At 43.5% G+C, this 17,148-nt stretch overlaps 1 protein-coding gene across 5 annotated transcripts in view; it reads left to right on the top strand.

The window, feature by feature from the left end:
* Positions 1-17,148, top strand: part of OSBPL3 (oxysterol binding protein like 3) — a 102,131-nt gene that overhangs the window by 29,193 nt on the left and 55,790 nt on the right. For all 5 annotated transcript variants that reach the window (XM_077304608.1, XM_077304606.1, XM_077304605.1 and 2 more), the window contains exon 2: positions 12,126-12,347. In XM_077304608.1, the coding sequence (XP_077160723.1) occupies positions 12,255-12,347 (93 nt within the window). In that variant the 5' untranslated portion in view covers positions 12,126-12,254. The remainder of the gene's footprint in view (positions 1-12,125; positions 12,348-17,148) is intronic.

The raw sequence follows: 17,148 nt of genomic DNA, 5'->3' as shown, positions 1-17,148 counted from the left end.
AAGCTCACTGGTCCTTGGATTGGGGGCGGGGGGCGGGGGGGGGAATTGATCCCAAATCAAACACAAGGTACAGTTTTGCCTGTAATATTTATATTTCAAGATTTGAACCAAGGGGTTCTTAACCTGCATAAGTTAATGTAGAAGCTACCAGCCTCTCTGGCTTCAGGTGCAGCTAGGGATGCCAGTCCCCAGGTGGGATCTGCGGGTCCCCAGAATTACAGGTCATCTCCAGACTAAAGAGATTAGTTCCCCTGGAGAAACTGGCTGCTTTGGAAGGTGGCCTCCATAGCATTATGCAACACTAAGGTCCCTCCCAGCCCCAAATTCTGCCAACTCCAGCCCCATTCTCAAAGCCTCCAGGTATATTCCAGCTGAGGGCTGGCAACCCTGGGTATAGCTGAAAGACCGCTCAGAGTGCCAAAAATGATGCTAGCATTTACATAGGTAGAAAAGATTTTTGCACACATAAAAATCTGGAGCTAACCGATTAGGGACAATCTACATTTGAAAGGATCCCCCAAGCTGGTTGTATTTATTTATTTTTATGAAAAGCTGTTTGGGGAGGGGAGAGTTTGAGCAGAGGACTGTTTTGCCTTCTCTTCTTATGCTTTATTCCACTCTAAAGAGTCTTGCACAGTCACATTCTCTCTTCCCACTGAATGATTCTCGATGCATCTCTGTCACTGACAGCAGGGACACTAGAACACCCGTCAGTTTGGGTCTGGTCCCATTCTATAGTCCTAAGCAAGAAGCTGATTTCTTTCAATTACTGGTCTGACTGTTGATCGGGTTATAGTTGTTGAGCACGCTGCTCCTTCCTAACAGTGCCGTACAGCACAACTGGCTTTTCTTGCAGCCATGGGCTCCACTTTCCTGGCATGCCATAAAAAGCCTCTTGAAATTTTTTTTAAATAATTGCTATTGTATAATTGCGCTCTAGCTTTCTGTCAGAGCATTGCCACGCTTACAAACATCTCAGCTTTCATTTCTTTATGTTTCTAGCTGTTTCTGCTATGGAACTGTAAGGAGAAAGTGCTGCCTTTACCTTTCCCCCTTTAAACTCTGGAATGCAAGGGGCTAGAGATGTTTTTAAAAGGAAAACTGGGATGTCTGCAGTTGCAACAATACATTGATAGAATGGTAAATTACAATAGCAATCCCATAAAAAAAATCCACCAACAAGGATTCTTGCCCCTTATGTGGAACATCTACATAAGAGACGAAAATCCATGTTCTCTACCCACTCCCCCCCTCAGATCCACCACCCAGACTCGCTCCCCCCTTTGGGTGGAAGGCTGGTAGCGTGCTTGTTGCTCTGGCGCTGCTGCCACCACCCCTGAACATCTTCTGAGGTCGCTCCTGCTCTCCCAAGGGTGGGGCCAGCCTCAAAAGACTAGCAGCTACACGTTTGAGCATTGAGCCCCGACACTGAGACCCGCTCATTGCTCTGGTGCCACTGCCACTGCTGCGAGTCATCTACTGCCGTGCTCCGTAAGGCGAGACAATGGACATGTCCGTTATCCTTTCCATTATAGTAGAAGTTTGACATGAAAAAAGCTCATACCGTTCTTATGGCATGACAGGCAAAATGCAGTGAAATCTAGCTTGCAACTGTGGTTACAACCATAGTTAATTCAGTAGTGAAATTCTGGATTTTTTTAAAGACCAATGTTTGATGTTTATCTAAGTAGCTCTTTTTAAATGGTTGTACCGTACTTTGGCCTTCACTGCTTTGCAAATGTCTAGTTTAGAAAACACCCAGTTTGGCAACCCATTTGAGTTACTTACCGTTTGGTGAGACCAGGTGGTCTGAATGACCGTAAATAAACATTGATTGATTGATTGAGACCAGGTGATCGGATCACCTTATCATCTCATTTGAACATGATAAGTTCAACTCGGCATGTTTGACATGAAATTTGCAGCATTGCTACTTGAAAGCAGTCCTATAAAAGTTGCTTATTGCTTTGCTGATGGCATGTCCTTACACAGGCTTGAGTGTAACATGTAGCCCACCCTTAGTAAACAGAAGCAAGATGGGTTTGTAAATCCATCTATCACATTGTCTTTGTCTATATTCCAGAATCCAATTAGTCTTGAAGTGAAGGGACTGAAGCTTTTATGCCTTTCAGACTAACAAGGGCAGACAGCAAGCTATGAAATATTCAAAGGCTCCAGCAATGGGACTAAAAGCCATACAATAAAAGAGAGAATCAGTTACTGTGTTCAAGAGTTCTTTCAAATTGAAGCTTTTAATTTCTAGACCAGAGAGGCATTTCTGGTGTGTTTTTGAGAAAGCAAGTTGGCCTTTGAAAGAAAAATGTATAAACTGTATCATAAACGCAGTAGGGAAGCTACTCTTACTGGCAAACAGCAGGTACTGAGCACGTGGCATGGGGAATGGGGATCTCCATAGATAATTGTTCTCTCTCATCAGAGAATTTATCAGTTTTAGCACCTGCAGTGCAACACCATGGATTCAGTGAGTGCTTCATTAGGAGATTAGAAAAATAGAAGGTTAAAGTCTTTTTTTTCCTGCTTGTATTATTTAGGACATGTGAATGAATCATCTTTTTATCTAGGAAGAGATTGATCTGTTTTGCATGTAGAGTATACTTTAGAGGCTGATACAGTAGCTGCAATGCACAGGGCTGCTTGCACAAGTCATCTTGCACAATTGCATGGAAGTGCTTTCAGGTAATTGGATTAACCTTTTGCATGTATATTATTTAGCATTGCACAATCTGATAAGCATGTAATATAACCCATTACACACTGTAAGCAATATGGGTGTCACAGTTACACCTAGATAACCATGACATCTTCAAGATTCAATAAACCTTAGTCTGTGGATCAGCATGAAGTTCTCATTCTGGGTAATGGGTCTGAAAAGGTGCTAAGGAAAGGTGTGTTGGAGTCCCATGGCTTCGTGGTATTATTTTATTTGTTAATAAAATAATTATTACTAAAAGTGGTGTAAATTTCCCTTGTGTTTTTTAATAAAGGTAATCAGCCCAGGAAATGGTTCTCCTAGAAGAGATCTCTGCATGGGAAAGTGGAGAGTGCATAACAGTATGTTCTTAATATTGTTGGAATATATAAGACTAGTAATAAAGCCCGCTGTATGACCAATACAGCGGGCGCTAGAGACTTACAGTTTCGCGGGTGCTCCGTGGTGGCGTCCTGACAGCGGGGCCTCCCCTGGGCGGAGGTTGGACAGCGGTGGCTCTCTCGGGGTCTCTTGGAGACTCATGGCAGCAGCAGCAGCACAGCAGTAGTGATGGCGCAGCCGCCGCCATTTTGACCGGCGCGCGGCAGGGAACCATCTTCTTCTCCGCGTCTCCCCCTTCCGACCCCTCTTGCGGCATTGTGTGGCCCTCGTCTTCCAAGTCTGCTCTTGCCGCTGCCGCTGCCGCTGCCGCTGCCGCTGCCGGAACAAAGGAAGGCAGCGGCGGCTGCAGCAGGAGCTGCAGAGTGGTGCAACGTCGCTGCTGGAGCCTCACTCGGACGGCGGCCTGATGCGGCAAGTGGCGCTTTTTCATAGCTTTGCGCCTCTGGCCGCGTCAGGCCACCGGGCAGGGAGCCCCCGGCAGCCACGCTCTGCGCGGCTGCCAGGGGCTCCCTTGCGGGCAGCCTGACGCATCAGAGGCGCTTCGCGTCTCTGACGCGTCAGGCCGGCAGCAAAGGAGCAACTGCGAGCCGCGCTGTACGCAGCTCGCAGTTGCTCGGGGCTGGGAATCAGAGGGACCAATCGGCAGGCGCTTTGCGCCTGCCGATTGATCCCTCCAATTGTCTGGCTGGAGGAAGGGTCCAATCCGGACCCTTCCTCATCCCGGACACATCCCGCCCTAGAACGCCTTATCGCTTTATTTAGTCCGCGGCGCCCATGGCGCCGCGGGCGGTGTTTATATCTGTAGTGTGCAGGATTCAAGAGCATATGAGGAATATCCTACAGTGGTCATTGGAGGAGATGTGTATTTACCATAGAACAGGATCTTCCTGATATTTTTTCTAATTATTTCTTCCTGTTCGTTAATTGGGACAGTTGGCAACTTCCTGCTCCTTTGAGCATACTTCCTCACTGCTTGCCTCCAGAACAGACAGAATGAACAGCTCTCTCTCTGTCTCCTCACAAAATTGTTTCTTTTCTAAATAAAATTATGCTTCAAGCAGCCTGATGCTTTAACTCTGTTTGCATATTTAAACTCTGACAACCAATACTAGGTTTACTTTTGAGAAAACAGGCATTGGGAGAATTTGGACTTTCTAGCACCAGACTTAGGGTCCAACAGAACCTAGATCCTAAGAGTGTCCATCCTGGTATGACACATGAACCCACATGAAGCTATATGATTCAGTATAAGGTATGGATTATCACTAAACATAATAAACCTCAGGTTGACAACTCACTCCCTGCCTGATTAGTCCTCCATGGGGGCATGCTGCCAAAAGAGAGATCACTCTGCCAATGAAGACCAATCAGTTCAAATTGACTCTGCCAATAAGGGCCAATTAACTCAAATTGCATGCAGACAACTCACTCCCTATTTGATTGCCCCCCCCCAGTGTGTGCTGCTAACAGAGAGAAAGCACTCTGCCAGTGTGGGCCAATCAGCTCAAATTGTATGCAGAAAACTCCCTCTCTGTCCCCCCAGAAATATTCCCCCAGTAGGAGATGAGAGATGGCCCTCAGCCAAGAATGACCTGCTCTTATAGTTTAGCTCCAATCAGGAGGGAGCTCTCAGCCAGGGAGGGTAAAAAGAGTTAACTCTCCAGCTCCAACTTCCTGCTGGTTTCAGAAGCTTGCTGGGTGGAAGAGGAGGCAGGGGCAAAGCATGCCCAGCTGCCAGTAAGTTACCCTGGCCTCTTTCCCCTCAGAGGACATGAAGACAGTGAGTTGCCTCCTGGCGTAGCCTCTACGGGGGGGGGGGGGGGGGGGGTTGGGGACAGCTGTGGATACTCCTAGAGATTGAATCAAAGGCTGATGCAAAATCAATGAAAACTGCATAAAGGGTGATGATAGATCTAGAAGAGTATTTAGCTATTAGATGGTTTAATATTGTACACTGATCCAGAGTTGAATGCCCTTCTCTGAAGCCATCTTGCTCATCACCCAGACAGTTATCTTATTTCATCTAAACCTTCAATTTTTCCTGTAAATGATGAGCATATAGTTAGCTCACGGTACTTAAGAGTCTATTGATCTATTAGTCTATAATTGGATAGTTTTTGTTCCCCCTCTTGAATATTGGAATTATAATTACCATCCCCCATTCTTTTTGTATTCTTTGTGTGTTGTCAATGGAAGTGAGTAAAGAGGCCAGCACTGACACCCACCAGTCCAAATTCAGGGAGAATTAAGTCTATGCCCGGAGCCTTATTTGTCCTCAGAGTGTTGATCAAACTTCTCACTTCTGAGAACTCTACTGGTGGCCAGCTTGAGAGGTTTTCTAACCCATCAGGGATCTGTGTACCACCATACAATTCCCTAAAGTGTCTTTCCCAGGTGAAATAACCTTACTCAATGATGGGACAGGGACTTACTTGGCAGACTTGCAACCAGCTTCCAAAATGGAGAGGGATTCTTTAACCTAGCTGCCTGTCCCAACTGAACCCAGGCTTGTTTCATGGTTTCTTTTGTTGTTGTTTTTTGTGCTGCAGGAGAGCTTTATATTGCAGTTTCTGTTGTTTTAACTGCAACTGTTGAGATATCATCTGCATTATTTCTATATTTTGCATATGTCATGCTAAGTTCATCTTTAGTTTTTCTACACTCCCTATCAAACCAGGAGTTGGGGCTGGCTGGTTTTACTGTTTTGTGGTTCTGAGTAACTTTTTCTAAAGCAGCTTGCATTTCTTGAGTCAGATGTTTGTAAGCATCTATACATGAATCTGCACAATCAGATGAAACAAAAATCTGAAATTTTTCAGTGATAAGATTTGTTAGGAGGAAATCTGTCATAGTATTTTCCACACTTTTCTATGCCTTAGTTTACATTGCAAGTCCCTTATGGCAGTGGTCCCCAACCTTTTTATCACTGGGGACTGGTCTACGCTTGACAATTTTATTGTGGTCCAGCAGGGGGGTAGTCTTTTGCCGAGGTACGTCACCGCCGCCAGAGCCTCTGCTCCACTTGCTTTCCTGTCAGCGCCCCTGACTCCCAACCGCCCGCTGGGGGGGGGCGCTGCCAGCAGCAGCTGCCACGCCAAGGGGGAGCCCCAGCCATGGCAGCCATTGGAGAGCACCAAAGGTGAGCTGGTGGCAGAGTGGCAGGGCAGCCTCCAAGGCAGCAGCCAGGGAGGAGGACGAGGAGGAGCTGCGGGCCGGTACCGACTGATCCACGGACCAGTACTGGTCCCCGGACCGGGGGTTGGGGACCACTGCCTTATGGTACCTCTCTATTCTAGGATTAAAATGTGGAATTGCTATTATCATATTCAGGGGCAGATGGTTGTTGCCATGACATTTGGAGCTCTCAAATCATTCAATATACTAGATCATGTTTTAGAAACCATAACATAAACTGTCACACTCATTTTATCTCCTGACCAAAAGGTGAACTTGCCAGGGTGATCATTAGGGTAAGAACCATTTAGAATATACAAGCTCATATGATTTACCAATTGTGTCAGAGTGTAACCTGCATAGTTAGATTTAAGAACTTTAGACTGTATGGAAAATGGAGTAGTGATGTTTCCAGGCTCAGGAGGCCAGGCATTGTACCTATCAAGCAGAATGGTATCCCCTGGACCAAGCCTAGCATTAAAGTCACCCCTTAAATAAAATAAGCCAATAAAAACCTACTTTAGCCCCTCCCAGGGTCTGCCCTTCCAGGGTCTCTCTAGGTTTGCCCTCCACCAGGGACACCCCAGGGTCTGGCAACCATAGGGTAGGCTCATTATATCTGACATAATAAAGCTTTTGTCTTCCCCTAATGTATTTTCACTGGCCCAGAGTTGTAATGTAATCCTCTGGTGAGTTCCTCCGTCTCCTATATTTCCTTCACATGCATAACGTGCCTGTTTTTAAAAGCAGCACCACCACAAATTTCATTTTTTCTTCATCCTTGTCAGGTCATGTCATCTTTAAAAAAAATGAATGACACCTTTGTGGATTATAAGAGAGACCAAGATGGTTGTCCTTGAACAGACCATGATTCCGAACATTGGAAGAGCATCACTAGCTGCCCAATTGCTTCAGGCCTTCCTTTGTTCACTTAAAATACTCCTCTAGACAATGGCTGCAAATGAGCTCGTTTTCATTATTATTATTATTATTATTATTATTATTATTATTATTATTATTATTATTATTATTACTTAGTTTTGTATACCACAAGTCCCAGACCAGCCAGCTCACTCGTGGCAGTTTACAAGCATGGTGTTTCTAAACTGCATGAATGATGAAGTAGGTGATATTTATAGTGACTGTTTTGTATATTCTAAAAATACCATGGATAACCACAGGGTGAGAGATGAGCCATAATTCCAAAAAAGACATGGGAAATGCTAAGCAACAACAAAAGCTTAAAAATGCTCCATGGCAACTCCTTTGCCAGCTTTCTTCAAATTTTTCTTTCAGAGAGCTCAGAGGGTGGAACAGGGAATGAAGTCATGCGTTGCTAGGTAACAGTAGTAAAACATACTATATAAGAGAAGCTGTGCTTGCAGCCTAGTACTAAGGTGTTTCAAAAACTATTTTAATTTCTGGTTACTGCTGTCAGATACATGCAGCATACTTGGAATTTGGCACCAGTATGTTTGTGTTTGAGCCTCTTGTGGAGCAGAGTGGTAAGGCAGCCGTCTGAAAGCTTTGCCATGAGGCTGGGAGTTCAATCCCAGCAGCCGGCTCAAGGTTGACTCAGCCTTCCATCCTTCCAAGGTCGGTAAAATGAGTACCCAGCTTACTGGGGGGTAAACGGTAATGACTGGGGAAGGCACTGGCAAACCACCCTGTATTGAGTCTGCCATGAAAATGCTAGACGGCGTCACCCCAAGGGTCAGACATGACACGGTGCTTGCACAGGGGATACCTTTACCTTTATGTTTGTGTTTTTAGTGCTTTTTTGGCTTTCTGTTGGTAGTATTTACTGAAAATCTATTAGTTCTTCTACACTAAAGAGAGACAATGAAACAAGCAACAAGCATCCTACTTTATTATAAGCTACTTTTGCAAATTTCCCTGTAGCAAAGTGGGGGAGAGAACTTAAAAGGAATTTTGTGAATTGTCTGAAACTCTCAATCTGACCCTGTCACACACTGAATTGAGCATGTAGTCTTCCTCTTGCTTACTGTGCTGTTCTAACCAGATTATACCCTTTTAAGCCCGTTGACTTCAATTGCTTTAGAAGGGTGTAACTCTGCTTCATCCTGCCCTGCGACTCCCTTATGGAATTGTTGGCTAAGTTGCCTGAACCTCATTTACAGGTGAATGCTTGTTTCTGTATAAACTGGGGATACTTGTATTGCAAAGCCACATATGGATGGGGGTGTTGCCATAGAACTTTCTTCTTGCCAGAATAATTAGAGAGCTAATTGAACATAGAGAGGAAGGAGCTCTCTTTCCCATCCACCTCTCTGAGGCATCCATGGAGATGGCCTACATGAAATGACTCTTAAACAATTTATAGTTTTCTGACAGTTTTGTCTCCCTTGCTGCTGAGTTCAAATTCTAGCAAGATACACTGATGCATTTGGTTGATATGTGCCATATCCACATGAAAGTTACATTTTACCCATCAGTTTGCCTTGACTGTCAAAATAAAGAACTGGAAAGGGGACTGACACTGTTCTAAAAGACCTCCTTAGAAGCAAATGGAATCAGTGTTTAAAAATGAAGCCTTTTAAACATAACATAAAGAATTAATTGAAATACATATTCTTCCATTATGGCCACAAACTTTATTAGGTATCAATTCTAGGTGTTTAGAATAGTGTTTAGAATAGTGTTGATTAATTTGTTTAGAATAGTGTTGATTAAGGTTAAAATCTGCACCAAGCTGTATCTTTTCCTATAGAAAGAGTTGCTAACGTGATGCACAGAGACATCATGAATATGCAGGTACCTGTTGCTAACTAAGCAGAAAGCTTTGTCTATCCATAGATTAGTTCTAAACTGCAGATGTATAAGGATGGTTCAGGGTTCTGCTGAATTTTGTATTATATTCCAAGCACAACTATAACAGCAGAGTCTTAAAATATTCAGTGGTGTTTTCAAGTCGCAAGATAATAATGTTAAGTGATGACACCCAAATTATAGCTCACAGTCATTATTCACAGATCAATGAAGACTTTGGATCTTCTCCCTATCACATTGCATATATATCCTGACCTCCTCCTAAGGAGCTCAGGGCAGTGTACATAGTCCTCCCTTCTTCTTTTCAACAACCTCGTGAAATAGATAAAAACTATGAGTAATTAAGCTATAGTGAGCTTTCACTGTAGGAATTTGAATCCAGGTGTCCCAGGTCCTAGCTTGGTACTATAACCACAACATCTCACTGTTTCTTAGATGTATATTAAGTTTAAGTACAAGAATTAGTATGGTACATTGTGTTATGATCCCAGTGGGTCTTCTCAAAAACTATGTCAAAGAAAAGCCAAATCTGACAGACACTGTCACACAGTTTGGTTGAATAATGGTACAATCCCATTAAGAGTTTACACCCTTCTAAGCCTTTGACTTCAGTGGGCTTAGAAAGGATGTAATTCTACTTTAGATTGCCCCATAAATGTGGCTGCAGTTAATAACCATAGTAACAAGACAAATGGTCATAATACAATATTGTTCATTGCTATAAATGGAAAGCAAGGATATGTAAAATATGGCAGTGTTGACTGGGGACAAGGTGTGTGGTATTATAACATACTCATAAGGTTTAAGACCATAAAAATGACTTTGGTATTCTCTGCATCAAAGCAAGATTGCTCCAGATGGTATTGTCCAAGCTTTAATAAAACAAATTTAGATTCCATTAATCAAACACCAATATCACTTTCTGAGATACTCATATCATTTCACTGCCTTAAAAAAGGCCGTTGTATTTATAAACGCAAGATTTGCCTTTGTGAATTCATTTCTGTTCATCCAGACCAGCATTTTCCTTTCCACAGTCATCTTGTTACCATTCAAAATTCTGCTCAATTGAATGCTATCCCTTATGTAATGAAGCAGTAAAATAAGAGCATGTAATGTTCTTTATGTAATGAAATAAAAAATAAGAATAGAAAATAATCATATAATAAATAGTAAAATAAGGACTTGTGTTTATGCAAAGTGGAAAGAAGCTGTTACCATGGTAACTTGCTTCCATTAAACATTGCCATGGGAAGGAGGGGGGGTCTGGCAAGAATTTTATTCAGGCTGCCACCCCTGCTATTATGAAGTATTCTTCTGCCAGGATCAATAACCTCATAATCTGCCAAAGGTTTTGTGCAATAGCAGCTAAGTTTTTGTGTCATTTTCCTAATCTGAGTTGGCACTTATAGATCACATAGTTCTCTGCGTAAGTCAGCTACCATTGTCTGCTGTATTCAGATGCATATTTGAATCTGTTCCTTCAGAATTAAGTTGCGTTTGGCCATTTAAGCTGACCACAGTATTAGATATTACTGCAAGAATGAGCCACTTTCTAACAAACTGAGCCTATGGAAACAATATTTGGAAAGCACCCCGATAGGTCAGTCTGTCTAACATCTCTACCGCAAAATAGAGTATCTCACACTTACAAAATCACTGAAAGATGATCTGCAGTTGGTAACATTATAATCCAAGCAGAGCTACATCCTTTGAAGTTCACTGAAGTAATTTGGTTTAGAAGGGTGTAACTCTGCTTAGGATAGCACTGTGTTCTCCCAGTTGAGTCAGAAGGACATCTCGATGGGTGTTTCCTGCCACTTGTTCAGGGAGACAGGACTTGATTTCACTTCCTGTTTTCTTCGTGGTGGGGGGCACCCTTGCCAGTCTTCTTCCTGCCTTAATAGGGAGTCGTAGGCAAGACTACCCTCTCTAGCCTTTCTGAATTCTGAACCAGCTTCTGCTCCAATCTCTGCTGTTAACTCCAATGGGCAGCCTTAAGCCTACATTATAGGTTTGTTATAAGGATTACTGAGAATCACTAGGATATGTTTTCAATAGTACTACATGGATATGGATTCAGCATTATCCCAGACTAGTTCCTATCCAGCTTCTTTTTGAAGGCCTCTGAGAAAAGTAGTACTAAATCTGTACCATAAATAAAATCAGTAAGGGGTGGTGGGATTTACACTCATTGTGTGCCTGAGTGGCCAACTGTCCAACGAATGGCTGATCAGGTAGCCTGTCCCACCCCTGGCCACATCCCCCTCCAACTTCTTCCACATGGATGAGGGGACAGCCCGCTGTACTGTGCTGATGCCGAGAGGTGAGCCAGCTGGCGAGCGAGCTGGGAGGGAGGGATGAAGGGCCTGGGACCATGGTTAGTGGGAGAGGCCGAGCCCTGGCCTTGGTATGCTGGGGGGGGGAGCGGCCAGCACAGAAAGCTGGGGTGGAGGGCTGCTATGCGAGCCCTCACTTCTGCTTGCCCATCCACGGGCTGTGCTCGCCTCTGACCCATGCCCTCAGATGGTTGCGCAACCAGATGGGTACTGGCCTCCACCTGGGAGGGTGGCCAGCTGGCGGGTGGGGGCTGGGGGGCTAGGCCTGGCCTCGGCACCATGGGAGGGCCTGGCTGCCACAGGGAGGTGGACCGAGGGGGACCCGAGATGTCACCTCCCACTAAGAGGTTGCCAGCCAGTGGGCGGGACCTGGGAAGGAAGGGGTGAGTGAGCCTCAGCATCAGCACCATGGGGGCAGCAGCCAATGCAAGAAGGCAGGGAGGAAGGCCTAGCAGAAAGGGGGACCCCGTGATGCTAGACCTCACCGCTACCTTGCCTTCTAGTATGTAGTATAAATTTGTGTTTCCATCATTTTAAACCTAATTCGTCACTCCTTTTCAAAAATTGGTCATTACCTCTCAACACATTTGCTAATTGTGTAGCTATGTTGCCAGAATGCATTGCTGAAAAAGTAGAGTCTTGACTGATATCAAAGAATTATTGTGGATCACACCTGATAAGCGCCTTGGATACTCTTTTATCTCCTTTAGGAATCTCCTTGCAGCACCAAGAATGCCATCGGATTGCATTTGGGGAAGCAATGACTCTCACCATTCTCTTCTATGTCTTCTCAAACTTCCAATAATTGAATTGATGTAAAAGAAACCATTTCCAAGATCATGACTGAAGAAAAGAGCCTTGGTGCTTCTCAAAAAGTCTTGTCACCTTCACGAAGTACCAGCAGCTGCTCCTCTAAACAAGGAAGTAGACAGGTAAATGCATATCTTTTGTAAAACTCTGTCTGTTTAAACCCATACTGTGATTATGAAGAATACAAACCCAAAGGTAAATTGTATATATTAAACTTCCTAGTGATGGCTTGCTGTTTTGCCATTTGTCTGGCTCATTCATTTGAGTAGATTGGGATAGATTTGTTATACGTGAGTTGGTTCTATAATGGCTTGACTCTGTCTTGCAGCCTGGCTTTTACCAAATTGTCATCAGTGGCTTTCTCCTTTGAATGAAGGACCTGGTAGTAAGTGCATCATGGAGTTGCTTAATTGGGCTCCTGTCAGAAAGGCTGTGTGGTAGAAAGCATGTGTTACCACGTTCTTTGGAGAAATAGCCATGTTACCAAAATCCTGGCACCCAATGTGACTTGAATGACTTCTGCAGGATAAGCTTCAGTTTGTGTATCCTGAGGGCATTGAAAAGTTGCTTGGAGGAAATGAAGCCTGCTATGTTTGAACCTTGCCCATTCTGTTAATTGTTTGACGGTACTTACTTTTGGACCAATGCCTACACTGGCTCCTAGTTTGTTAGTGTGGACCTTCAGAGCCCTATATTGTTTGGATCAACATATCTGGAGGATTGCTTACTCCCTTACAAACCTACCTGATTGCTTTTGTTACCTTCCAAAACCTAACTTTGGTAGTAACCTGAGAAGAGGGCCTTATTGGTCATGTCACTAAAGCTTTGGAACTCTTTCCCCAGGGAGATTTATCTGTCCCTTTCTGTTGCAGTCTTCTATCAGTAGATGAAGACATTTTTGTTTCATTTGGCTTCACCTCAAAATTCCATCCTTCCTAGCCAATGTTATAATTGCTGTTTTTATGTTTTCTGTGTATTAAAAAATTAATGATGCTTGGTGATTAAGTGACTTTGAGATGTGATTTTCTTACGTATATTTTAAATTATTAGCCACCAAGGTGGCTTTTGTAAAGACAGAAAGGCAGGATGCACATTTTGTAAATAAATTTTAAAATTTATTTTAAAATTTAAAATTAAAAAAAATGAAATAAATTTCATTCCTTCTGATGGAATGCATGAGTTCAACTGAGTCCTGACAGATGATTTGCCACCTATATACCCCCCAATTATTTGCTGCCACAATTAAATTGCTCAAAAATTTTATAGGAAAATAAATTACATTGCATTTTTATAATGGTCACATGTTTATAACTTTACATTGATCATTATTTAAATGGTTATTTTATTATTCTTAACATTTTATCTATGTTTTTGATTCACATTTTACTTGTTTTGATATCCCAGCATTTATTGTACTGGTCAAAAAGAGTATAAATAAAGTGTTTGACTGATGCTTTGAGAGCCAGTTTGGTGTAGTGGTTAGGAGTGCGGACTTGTAATCTGGCATGCCAGGTTCGATTCTGCGCTCCCCCACATGCAACCAGCTGGGTGACCTTGGGCTCGCCACGGCACTGATAAAACTGTTCTGACCGGGCAGTGATATCAGGGCTCTCTCAGCCTCACCCACCCCACAGGGTGTCTGTTGTGGGGAGAGGAATGGGAAGGCGACTGTAAGCCGCTTTGAGCCTCCTTCGGGTAGGGAAAAGCGGCATATAAGAACCAACTCTTCTTCTTCTTCTTCTTCTTTGTTTAAAATAGGGCATGGTTCTGACTATCCTGAAGGGAGGGAACTGTGAAGCTGTTCTTGAAGAAGCCAAGCCTGCATACAGCTGAATTGAACAGCTGTCAGCTGGTTGGAAATATTTTGAATAATATGTCCGGTTCAAGGCTATGCAGAGTCAAGACAGTAGCCTGTGCATTTGCATGAACAGGAGTGGAGGATTCAAAAGAACAGAAAGCTTCTGTGTTCTTCCAGGAAAGGCAGAAAGTGGGCTTATATATTCCTACACGGGGGTGGGGATGTACGCTCTGTCTCTCTGAGCAGACTGCTGATCCTTAACACATCATACTTCGTTATAGTGGTAAGTACTAATCAGGGCTAGAATGCTTCATGGCTTGGTGTGATTTGATCCATTTCACGTTGGCTTCTGCCTTTTTCTAGAAGTTAAAATGAAGTGCGAAATTTGAAGCTGGCCTCCAACTTGAGGAGTCTTTCTCCAAGTGGCTGATATGTTTGAGGAACTTTTCTTAGGGTGGAAGAACACTTCTTGGAGGATGGTTGGATATACCACTCATCTTAATATTATATTCTGGGCTAGCTGGCTGAGAAATGGTCGAGAGCTTGGCTATCTGATTATGTACCATCTGCCTAATACACCACCAGATACCCTGTTGGGCCTGCTAGAGGCAGTGGCTGCCTGGGCATAACAGTACTTGAAACATGTCTTGGGTGACTTCAATGTCAGTGCAGATATGATGGCTTCTGATTTAGGCCTGGACCTGGTGGCAGTTTTTTACTGATCCCACCCATCAGGTTGGCCGCATCATGGATTTATTCTTAGGTGCAGGGGTGGACATTGATAGAGAATTATGGATCCTGAAGGATTCCTGAATGCTCTGCAGGACCCAAGGCCTCCCAGCGACTCATTGGATGAGCTGGTTGATAACTGGCGTAGCCAGATATTGGCAGCCATTGACATAACTGTGCCCCGATGCCTTCTCCTCTCCCATCCTAAACCAACTCCCTGGTATACTGAGGAGCTGTGCAGAAAGAAGCAGGAGTTGAGACAGTTAGAGCGAGTTTGGAGGAAGACTTGAAGCTTCGAGAACATCCTATAGGACTGATATGAAAGCCTATGAGTGAAGGTGGCAAAGCATGAGTTTTTCCCATTGCATCTGCTAGCTCATGCCCAGTGCGATTATGTAGAATACTATCCTTGAGGAAGGACATCCAAATGGTATACAATTGGAAATCAGCTGTGAGGCTTGTGCAAGATATTTTGTGGCTAAAGTGTCAACACTCCATCATGAACTTCCCCAGTGTATAATGCAGTAAAAGAACTGGAAGCCCCTTGGCCTTCATAGGTTTTCTTTGATAGTTTCAGGTGCCTGATGCAAACTGAGGTGGATAGATTGCTACCACTTGTCCACTAGATTTCTGCCCTTTGTGGCTCCTTAAAATGAACAATAAAAGGGTAGGAGGACCACTTCAGTATATGATAAATCTCTCCCTGTCTACAGGGACCTTCCCATATGGTCTGAAGGAGGCAGTCATTTGCACTCTTTTGAAGAAACCATCATCAGATCTGTGGGACCCCTCAAACTACTGCCTTGTCTCACATCTTGTGTTTCTGGGGAAGGTGGTTGAACAGGTGACTATGGACCAGCTGCTAGCATACATAGATCAAGCTTTGGCACTTGTAGTTGTGAATTTCCTGCATTCAGAAGGGGGTTGTACTGGATGACCCTGGAGGTGTCTTCCAACTCTATGATTCTGTTCTATAACCCATTCCAATCTGGCTTCCATTCTGACTGTGGGGTGAAGATGGCTCTGCTTGCCCTGTTGGAGGAACTCCAGTGGCAATTTGACCAAGGCGGGTCAGTGCTTGCTGGTGCTGCTTTACCTCACAGCAGTGTTTGACGTGATATAACACTAGCTTCTTGCTTGCCATTTCGTCGACATGGGGATATGGGTGACAGCCCTGCAATGACTGAGCTCTAATTTGGAGAGCCAAGTTTGATTCCCTGCATCTCCACATGTAGCCAGTTGGGTGACCTTGGACTAGTCATAGTCCTATTAGAGCGCTTCTCACAGAGCAGTTCTGTCAGAGCTCTCTTATCCCCATATATCTCACAAGGACTTTGTTGTGGAGAGAGGAAGGGAAGGCAATTGTAAGCTCTTTTGAGACTCCTTCAGGTAGTGAAAAGCATATTATAAAAACCAACTCATCATTGTCCTCTTCTACATTGCATTCTTGCTTTGATATAGCCCTTAAAATACATAACAGATAAAAGTGTTTCTAGATATGTCCTCATAATCGAGTGTCATAGTGATTTGCTAAACAAATGAATGGTTTCATGCTAGGGTTCAAGCATCCAGATGTCTCTTTAAATTTAACACTAGTAAGCAAATAAGGCAGTGTAAGATTCCCAAATCCAGGGGCTGTACATAGCACATGCAAGCACATATGTGCACAGATTAATGCACATGACAGTTAAGAACTCTGGAGCACAACTGTGTCAATCACTTTTAAATTTTCTTGAAAAATATGAAATAGTAAATGTTTTCAAAAGGAATTGAAAAATGAAGGTAGATAAACCAGAGAGGCAGAGTTCTGTTTCCTGCCAGGTGTTCTAGGAAGCAGGGTGTTGTCAAGATCTCTCCATAGGTTGACCTCAGTATCTGGCATTCAGTGAGATACAGTGTTTGAAGGTTCCATAGGAAAATGAAGGTTCCATAGGAAAATGAAAACCTTCCCTCAGACGCCTAATTCTAAATCTCAAACTTTCTGAAAATAAAAACGTAGATTAAGTATGAAATGTTATGATTTTGGAATCAAATCAATATAAGAATACCTCCAAATAAACCTCCAAATAGTCTGAGGAAGAGTGCTTGCACTTGAAAGCTCACGCCGTGAATAAGTCTTTGTTGGTCTAAAAGTGCCACTGGACTCTGATTTTGTTTTGAGCTGCTTCAGACCAACATGGCTGCCCACTTGAATCTATCCAAATAAACTACTACTAATCTAAGCTTATTTAAGAAGCCAAGTCTTGGTAAATTCTTTCCTCTTCCAGCTTCATTTCTTTCCTATGTTGATCCTAGCCAGATTCTCTGATTTATTACTATTTGGCAAAGTTCCCTGGGAGTGTTTTCCAATTGTTCGCACAGACTGTGCTGTGGATGAAATTTAAAGGTCAGATTGT

The sequence above is a fragment of the Paroedura picta genome, chromosome 11 (assembly GCF_049243985.1).
Source record: "Paroedura picta isolate Pp20150507F chromosome 11, Ppicta_v3.0, whole genome shotgun sequence".
Classification (NCBI taxonomy): Eukaryota; Metazoa; Chordata; class Lepidosauria; order Squamata; family Gekkonidae; genus Paroedura; species Paroedura picta.
This window is presented reverse-complemented; position numbering and strand designations above follow the sequence as displayed.